The sequence below is a fragment of the Chelonoidis abingdonii genome, unplaced genomic scaffold (assembly GCF_003597395.2).
Source record: "Chelonoidis abingdonii isolate Lonesome George unplaced genomic scaffold, CheloAbing_2.0 scaffold0006, whole genome shotgun sequence".
NCBI classification, from domain to species: domain Eukaryota; kingdom Metazoa; phylum Chordata; order Testudines; family Testudinidae; genus Chelonoidis; species Chelonoidis abingdonii.
In genome coordinates this window covers 158,896-168,409 of record NW_027424267.1, presented here as the reverse complement: position 1 = coordinate 168,409, position 9,514 = coordinate 158,896, and the positions used below count along the sequence as shown (strand labels likewise).

At 52.3% G+C, this 9,514-nt stretch overlaps 1 protein-coding gene across 2 annotated transcripts in view; it reads right to left on the bottom strand.

Annotated features, from left to right (window-relative positions):
* CARMIL2 (capping protein regulator and myosin 1 linker 2) overlaps positions 1-9,514 on the bottom strand; it is a 123,930-nt gene that overhangs the window by 35,342 nt on the left and 79,074 nt on the right. For both annotated transcript variants that reach the window (XM_075061316.1, XM_075061315.1), the window contains exon 31: positions 3,528-3,796. In XM_075061316.1, coding sequence (XP_074917417.1) covers positions 3,528-3,796 — 269 coding nt within the window. The remainder of the gene's footprint in view (positions 1-3,527; positions 3,797-9,514) is intronic.

The window sequence follows — 9,514 nt, the reverse complement described above, 5'->3', positions numbered from 1 at the left end:
CCGGGCCAGGAGGTCACCTGATCCCTTTGTCTCCAACACCTGCAGTTGGCAACTTTGCAGAGGAGGGGCCCAGGCCATCAGTTGCTAGGAGACAGAGTGCCAGGCATTAGGTGCACTGGCCCTTTGCTCTGCCAGATACGTAAGAACTGCCTAGGGGACACTGAGGCACCAACACAGTATTCAGAGCAAACATTAAGAACAGTCCCAGTTCGTCACAACCTGCAAAAGCTATAGCCTGTAAAGCGAAATGGGACTGGCTGTGGATGCAGTGTGCTACCTCAATGGCTACCTACACCCAGCCCGAGGTACCCGAACTACCACCACAGGAGGCACAAAGGTGCCCTTAACACACTGGGGTTCTCTGTTAACCATTTCAGGCATGTCTGAGCAGCTCCAGCTGCCACAGGCACCGTGCAAGAACCTGGCTAATGAGCAGCAGCTGCAGAGCAAGGAGAGCACTGCACAACAAAAGCAGATGTCGCAAGGGGCAGACGCTGAAGCGCTTCGTCCCGGAGCCAAGGCAAGGGTGGGCAGCTTGGGAAAGGACAAACAGTGTTTGCCCCAAAGTTAGGTCAAGTCCCTGGCACCCTGGGACAAGCTGCAGTGACTCTGTTAGAGGGCAGACCTTGGCCCACCGTCTCCAGGGAACAGACAGAACAAGATCCAGCAGCGCTAGGTATTCTCATCAGGAATCAGACCCAGGCCGGTCCCAGGAGTTGCACAGAGTCGATGGCTTGCAATTGACAAGCATGAGGCTATTTCTTCTTTGCTGGCATTTCAATCCATACCAGCTTTTCATTCCACCGTTATTTATTCCTCTGGAGAGCGGTGCCAGTGTCAAGCATCCACTTGCACATCACATCCAGCAGATATGGCCCCAGCCAAATGCTCAGGCAATATTCTAACCCGTAAGGACTCTCTCCTGCCTGGATCGGACTAGAAAACCCTGCAGTCCACAGGCAGTGCCATGCCAGTCCCTTGGGCCTGTCCTTGTCTGTAGGAGCAACTCGCTGCTAGACTGGGCAGCATGGGAGGGAGCTCCTCCTCTCTCGTGTGGAGGAGATGATCACCGTCTTACTCTCCGCAGCTGCGCAGGCCTGGGGCCTGACTGTACAGCTAGTATAGCTTGCTAGTTCGTGAGACAGTGGAACCAAGCCGGCAGCCTCCCATGCACCCCCGTGGCCTGGGGTCACCCTAGAGGCAGCCGGCCTCCATTTCCCCTCTTGGACTTTTCAAATAAAACTTCCCTCCAGGTTTTTTCTTGGGCAAAAATACCCCTTCTTGAGGCCTGAGCTTATTAATATAAAATAAACCATCAAAACCCTCCACTCCCCAAACCAAGTCTAGTCCTAAGGCCACCCAACCCAAGCTTTCTCTTCCTCCTCCCAGGCCTTCCTGGCTGGGGCCTCTGCAGGCTCTCCCCTGGGGCAGGGTCTCTCCCAGGCCTCCCTGCTAGGGCAACTCCCCTGGTCTCAGGTCTTCCCCGCACACTGCAGACTCAACCAGTTTCTGGAGCATCACCCATTGTGCAGCCCCCTGCTACCCTTTCTAGGGAATAACGTGAGCCACCCCAGGGGTCCCGCACTCTGTAATCAGGGCTGGCAAGCCCCAGCCTCCTAAGGGGTGAGCCTCGGTACAGGCAGCAGCTCCCTTACTGCAGGTCCCGGATGCCAGCAGCACAGCAGCAATGCTGTGCACATGCCAGGTCTGAGCCCAGTGAAATCTCAGGGGGACGCTCCAGGGGAGGTTCCTGGGTCTCAGTGGTGCAGGGAGAAAGAAGAGACCCCAAAGAGCCTTTCCTCTTTGGAGGCTGGAGCTTACCTGGCTCTCACCGACATGAGGAATTGTGTCTCTGGGAAGAGGCCACAAAGACTACTATCATCTCAAGCTCAATAAGGAGCAGGAACCGTTTCTCTCCAATCAAAGCAATTCTCCCTTTCCGTTCACGGTGTTAAGACCTCAGACGCCTGGCTGACCACCGCCCTGCGCTGTGTGTAAACACACAGCCCCTGCTTGATGCCAGAGTTACCTCACTCTTGCTGTGTCTGCTGGGCCCCAGTGGAAGAGAGGGAAGGCGAGAAGTGAGGTCAGAGGGGTACCTTGTCTGCCAGAACAGCCGCTAACCCAGACACTGGAGAGACGTAAAAGTAGCGGCAGCCTGCTGAGCCCTCTGGTAAAATCCCATCCAGCCCCTTTGGCCCACAGGATTTGCTTAACGTGTGCCCATGAAAGGCCAGCTCAGTGTGATTCTCAGTGCATGGTGCTGGCCCTCAGCCAGGCGCTCTCCGAACGCCCACGCCAAGTGGCAGCTCCGCAGAGCTCGGAATGCAGGTGCCAGGTTTGATGCCACGCAGGTCCCGGGGTGGAATTCACCCTGGCAGAGGGTAGGCTGCCCAAAGGGAGTCTCTGTGACCCCTACGTGCCAGAGAGGTGGCACCAGTGCGTTGGTGTGGAGCGGGGTGCCAAGGGTGGGCCGCACTTCCTCGGACGTGAACCCTGGAGCAGGCCAGACTTCTACCACTGGGAACCTGGGGGGCACCACCCCCATTACCCTCACTCAGAACAAAGCCCACGGAGCCCTGCCACACCAGCGTAGGGGAGCTGCAGCCTGCCTGCACCGAGAGCTGACGCTTGCTCCCAGGAGGGGACGGGGAGCACCAGATTCCTGGTGTGCAGGGCAAAACCTGGCTTCATTCTCATGGAGACAGAATGCCCTGCTGTGAAAATGAAGCCAGCCAACGATCAATTAACAGAAACAGCCTGATAAGGCACCTCGGGATGGGCAAGTCTGGCCTAAGTGACTCCCCACCTCCCCCAGGATCGGTGATCTCTCACTCTAACTCCACAGCCCCCCAAAGTCATTCTGCCTCCCCCCCAGGACCTAAGGCTGAGTTATAAGTGAACTGATTGATGGCAAGGGGGCGGATCCTGCCACTTTTGAAACTAATTAAATGAGTCAGAAGTATCAGAGAGCCGTATACCAGTCAGGGAGCTGTTATGCTGTGGAAAAGACATGGTTAATTCCAAATCTGTTCAAAAGGCTAAGGGCCTTCTCATCAGGCCAGTGTATTCTTGGGGCAAACAAGCATCTAAGAGTTAAAGCAAATTGCCCAGTTTTGCTGAAGGCTCCGGTAGGTGGTAAATACATCCCACCAGAGACTTTCAAGCCGGCCAAAAGGGTTTCAAATCAATATACTCAGACAGAAAGCGACACTGCAAATGGGCAAAGCCCCTGCATGCAAACTGCAGCTTCTGTGCTTGTGTCACAACTACAACATTGCTGCAGCATCTCAGGACAGATTTTAGCAATCTACCGGCAATATAAAAACACCACATACCCTCACCCACATAACCTCCTCCTCCAAGGGGAAAACCAGCAGCAGCCGCAGCCCAGCTGAGGACTGCATAATAAAGCAGCTGCTGCTCGATATGCTTCATCTTTCAGGGCTGGAATAAATGCTGATTAAAGATATTTCCCCCCAACATAATTAAGCCCTGCCTGATTGAAAAATGAAAAGCCGGCTTACATGTGGCTTGCTTGGAGGCTGCTTGTTCCTGCGGTTGGGCCGGGGCCTAGCTCGGGTGTAGTGCTCCAGTTTCTCTCCCTCAGTTGGCAGGTCCATAAGGGATTGTGTGGGTGCAGGCTCTGGGTAAGGAAGCAAACTGCTTCCAGTCTCAGCATCCTTTGTGGAGGCAGGGCGTGACTTCAGAGAGGCACAGCTGACTGACAGCAGAGCCTGGTGAGTTCCAATCTCGTTATCTTCTGCCTCTGCCTGAAGATCGAGCTCCGAAGGACCTGGGGGGGAGAAGGTGGAGAAAACCTTTGAAAATCTGACACAGGCGGAACGCTGTCCCTGTGCAGGGTTTCCTGCCACGAGGAGATTATTACACAAGCAGCTCAGAGAGAGCCTTGCAGATCACGGCTAGCATGCTCAGTGCTCCTGACACCACAGGGAAAAAATAAACCTTGTCACACAGTTTGCAAAAACACCATGGACAGTGGGAGTACCTTGTGCATCATCCTCTTGGAACTGACTTGCTGTTAGTTCTAGGCCTGATCCTGTCAGGTCGTCCATGCACAGAACTTCCCCGGGGATCGGCAGGAGTTCATGCTCACAAGGCTGAAAGCATCTGGGCAGACTTTTGTGCGTGTCAGTAGGGCACTGGTCAGGGCTCGCTCCCACTCTGGGCACGGGAAGCTGAAGAGTTACCAGGGGAGAAATCACTGCTCTCCTTTTAACTTTTAAGTGGACAAAACTAGCAAGACTCGATTCAAACAGAGCCCAGTTTAGCTAGGCAGCATTTGCTTCCCTCAGTGAATTTTAAACACAAAATGCAGACAGGTCATGGACCGATAACACGTGCAATGCTTTCAGTTCCAATAAGCTTGGTCTAATAGGCTAGTGTGTTAGACATAAGGTTTCCTTGTTCTCTGGCTGTACAGCACCTGACACAGTGGGGTCCTGGCTAGGGATCCCAGGCACTCTGGTAAACACAACTAATAATAAAATAATTAACAATTGTAAGCAGAGTTAGGATGCGCTACCCTGACATCTGATGGTGAATTGTAGGGAGTGTGGAAAGAATGTCAAGAATTTCAAAGGGTGTGGAAAGATTTGCACTGGCATCCACCCCTGCACTTAGCATAAGCCCACAGCAGCTTGCGATGGTGATTTTAACAGCTCTGGGATCCCCAATTTCTTTGTTATTGGGGCAGGAGGGAAAATAAGTTTGTCACCCTGATTGTGTGAATGGGGAGCTGTGGACTGCTTTGTGACAGAAATGACTCAACCTCAGTTGGGTGGTACTTGCTAGACAAGGGACATGGGTTCCAAAACCCATTGAATTGAGAGAGGCTGGGGGACAGGTATCTGTGCCTGGTGGTGCAGGCTCCTTGTGGAGCCAGAAGCACCAGTTCCACTCTCTCCACTGTAGACTGTCAGAGTTGATTTTTTTATTCCCTTAAGAATCTAGATACAGGTTATGGAGCTGAACCCACTTTGGGATAATGGTGCACTAGCACGGGGGCTCCCCTACTATGTGCTGAAATCACAAAGGAGCTGAAATTACTGAGCTGAGAGCATTGAGTTTGGTGCTAACTAGTGGGGGAGCCTGAAGTTATACTGTGGAACAGAGCAGCTGGCAGAGTGGAGCAGTTTGTGGGGATGGCTGGAGCGGACCATGGGACAGCTGGTGGAGCGGAACGGCTGGCAGAGTGGAGTAGCTGTGGGACGGGTGGGGCAGCCCACTGAGCGAGCGGAGCCGAGCAGTTTGTGAGGACGGCTGGAGGAGCAGAGTGGAGCAGCTGGCAAGGTGGAGCAGTTCGTGGAGAAGGCGGAAGCAGAACCCACGGAGAGGCAGGGCAGTTGGCCCTGGACCACGTAAGGTGCCCCTTTCACCCAGGCTGGGGGGAGGGACCTCTACAGATAGACTCTTGAATTCTGTGGTGGCATTGACCAGAGACTTTTGGGTTGTTGGACTTTGGAGTGATTGGACTTAAGACCCTAAGGGGAAAAGGACATTGCCAAATGTACTTGGGCGGAGGTTATGGTTTGTGTTATAACTCTGTTTGTGGTGTTTCTCCAATGGGATGCCGCATTGATTCCTTCCTTTATTAAAAAGATTTCGCTACACTCAGACTCCATGCTTGCGAGAGGAGAAGTATTGCCTCCTAGAGGCGCCCAGGAGGGTGTGGTATGTAAGTGTCCCAGGTCACTGGGTGGGGGCTCGAGCCGGTTATGCCTTGTGTTATTGAAACGGAATCCCTGGACACTGAATCCGGCCCTTGTTGCTGCCAACTCAGAGGGGCAGAAGGGTTACACAATAGTTTTACCTGTGATACCGTATTACCCTGAAACAGCGTGCACACCAATAGAGATTAATCACATCCCAGCAGAGTACCCCCGGGGGGAGCTGCAATTGGTGGGGCAGATTGACCAAGTCCCACTTGCCTGTCCCCGCTCACCTGTCTGTGCTTCAGGGGGATTCACCTCCAGAAGGGCTGGAGGGGATGCCCCGGCCTCCCACCCCCAGGGGTTCTGTTGGGGAGACACAATGTTATGCTCCTGCCAGAGAACCTGTATGGAGGAGCTCAGGTCAGGTCAGCAGTACCCTTTGGCAGCCGAGGCTCTCTCTGGAGCGTGTATGCCCACTGGCCGTGAAGAGGTTCCCATCACTTTTGCAGCTGGTTGTGGCCCGGGTTGGATCGACATCACTCAAAAACGGCTGCTCCGGAACCAGCCCACATGCCTGCCATCAGAGCCACAAGAGCAAACCAGTGACTCTGATCAGACCCCATGCAGTCCTGGGGCCTACTGTGTGGCTCCAACTGCAGGATCAGGGCCTGTGTCTGCTCAGCAGCATAAGCAAGGTACCAGGGTGAGTGATTCTTCTGTGAGAGGCAACAGGCAGCCAACCCGGAGTGCTGCGCATTATCCACCCCATCGCATGCAGACAGACAGACAGACCTCGGGAAGGCGGCTGCAACACGGCTAGTATTTCTACTGACCTGCCCACATGTACTCCAGAGAGTCCACATTGCTCAGACTATCCTGCACGGCCCTCCTTGCTATATAGAATCATAGAATCTCAGGGTTGGAAGGGACCTCAGGAGGTATCTAGTCCAACCCCCTGTTCAAAGCAGGACCAGTCCCCAACTAAATCATCCCATCCAAGGCTTCGTCAAGCCTGACCTTAAAAACCTTTAAGGAAAGAGATTCCACCACCTCCCAAGGCAACCCATTCCAGTGCTTCACCACCCTCCTAGTGAAAAAGATTTTCCTAATATCCAACCTAAACCTCCCCCACTGCAACTTGAGACCATTACTCCTTGTTCTGTCATTGGCCACCACTGAGAACAGTCTAGATCCATCCTCTTTGGAACCCCCTTTCAGGTAGTTGAAAGCTGCTATCAAATCCCCCCTCATTCTTCTCTTCTGCAGCTCGCAACTAAACACTCCATTCCATACAGCCATCTCCTAATCTGTGCCCAGCCCCCTAATCATTTCTTGAATGCCCTCCGCTAGGACTCTTTCCAATTTTTTCCACATCCTTCTTGTAATTGGTGCCCAAAACTGACACAAGTTAACTCAGATAGCCTTCCCACCGTGTCCATAGATGGGATAAAGAATCCAAATCTCTTTGATCTGCTGGCGTGCCCCTACTTTACAGCCCCAAATTGCCATATGCCTCTCCTTGGCACAAGGGCCACACTCGTGGACCATAATCCAGCTGTCTCGCTCCACTTACCCCTAGCCTTTTTTCCTGCAAGAACTGCCTGCCTAAGCCATTTGGGTTCCTAAGTCTGTAACATGGAATGTTCTTTCCATCCTAAGTGCAAGAAGCTCTGCACTTGTCCATTGTAAATCGTATCAGCATTTCTTGGATACAAATCCTCTATTTGTCCTAGGTCTCCTCTCTATCCTAACCCTACCCTTAGCGTATCTACCCGCTCCTCCCATTTAAGTGTCCCACTGCAAACTCTGAAGGGTCGCCAGTCCATGCCATCTCCCATCATTAATGAAAGGAAATAATTGAACCAAGAACCAGCCCAGAACCGATCCCTTGGGCAACTCTTGCTCGAATACCGCTTGCCAAGCTAGACCATGAAGCCGTTGATCACCCCGTTTGAGCAAACGAGTCTAGCCAGCTTTCTAATCCACAGTTTATATCCCCAGTTTAATCCAGCCCATCTTTTCTGTTACTTGGCGCAAAGAATACTGTGGGACTCGTTATGAAAAGCTTTGGCTTAAATCAAAGGAAGAACACATCCACTCTTTCCCCTCATCCCACAGACCAGTTAATCGCCTCGATAGAAGGCAATTAAATGATTTAGTTCCCCAGGCCATGGAACTTGGCCCTGGGTGAAAGCCATGCTGACTGTTCTTGAACCCACTTTCCCTCCTCTCTAACCTTTCAGAATTGGATTCCTTGAGGACCTGCTCCCTTGATGTTTTCCCCAAGACTGTCAAGTGAGGCTGAACTGGCCTATTCCCAGAATCCCCTTCTTGTCTTTTTAAAGATGGCACTCAATCAGTTCCTTTTCCCACCACCTCCGCGGACCTCTCCCGATCACACACGGATTTTCAAAATTAATGCCAGATGACTCTTGCATCAACATCCCGCCACTCCTTAGCACCCACTAGCACGCCAATGCCGCACGTCCCCATGGACTTGTGCTCAATTCAGCTTTCTAAATATCCCGGAAAACCACTTCCTTCTTCCAGAGCGCTGTCCCACCTCCTCCCCATGCGTGTTGCTTCCCAGTTCACAAGTCTGGGGAGCTGACCCTTGTTCTAGAAGACGAGGCCAAAAAAAAGCAATTGATGTACCAATAAGGTTTTGTTTCTTACATCCTCCTTACCACTGGTTGCCTCCCTCAGTTCAGTAAGCGTGCCCTACACTTTCCTGCGACACTTCTTCTTGTTTGCTAACATACCTGTAAAACCTGTTCGTTTACCTTAACAACTCTTGCTAACTGCAAACTCCAAGTAATATTTGCCCTTCGACGATTTTAACTCCTGCATGCCCTGAGCACATATATTTTATACTCCTCCCCTGGTCCCCTTGTCGCCCAGTCCCTTTCCACTCTTGTAAAGCTGCTTTTGTGCGTTGTAGATCAGCATAGTGATTTCCACTGTAAGCCAACGGTCCACCCTGCCACATTTTAGACATTCTTCCTACACTTTGGGATGCGTTTGTTCCTGCAACCTCAATAAGGATTCTTTAAAATACAGCCAGCTCTCCTGGACTCCTTTCCCCCTCATGTTATTCTCCCAGGGGATCCTGCCAATCAGTTCCCTGAGGGAGTCAAAGTCTGCTTTTCTGAAGTCCAGGGTATGTATTCTGCAGCTCTCCTTTCTTCCCTGTGTCAGGATCCTGAACTCAACCATATCATCGTCACTGCCTCCCAGGATCCCGTCCACTTTTGCTTCCCCTACTAATTCTTCTCAGTTTGTAAGCAACAGGTCAAGAAGAGCTCTGCCCCTAGATGGTTCCTCCAGCACTTGCACCAGGAAATTGTCCCCTACACTTTCCAAAAACTTCCTGGATTGTCTGTCTGTGCACCGCTGTATTGCTCTCCCTGCAGATATCAGGGTGATTGAAGTCTCCCATGAGAACCAGGGCCTGCGATCTAGTAACTTCTGCTAGTTGCCGGAAGAAAGCCTCATCTGGTGGTCTATAGCAGACTCCCACCACAACATCTCCTTGTTGCTCACACTTCTAAACTTAATCCAGAGACTCTCAGGTTTTTCTGCAGTTTCATACCGGAGTTAAACATGCAGTTAAACACCGACGTGTGGCTGTGCGTGATCAGCTCTGCACTAATGCAGCGCTAAGCGGGAGATCAGGGGCCTAGGGCAGCCAGAAGGCGGGGCCACTAGCAGGCAGGGCATTTCCTTGCTGGGTTCAATGGCGTTTGCTTTCTTAAGTCAGTCCCTTCCTCACCTGTAGCCAGCTGGTGGAGATGGAGAGAGAGACCGGTTCCAGGAGGGGAGCAGGAGCTGGGGTTCCC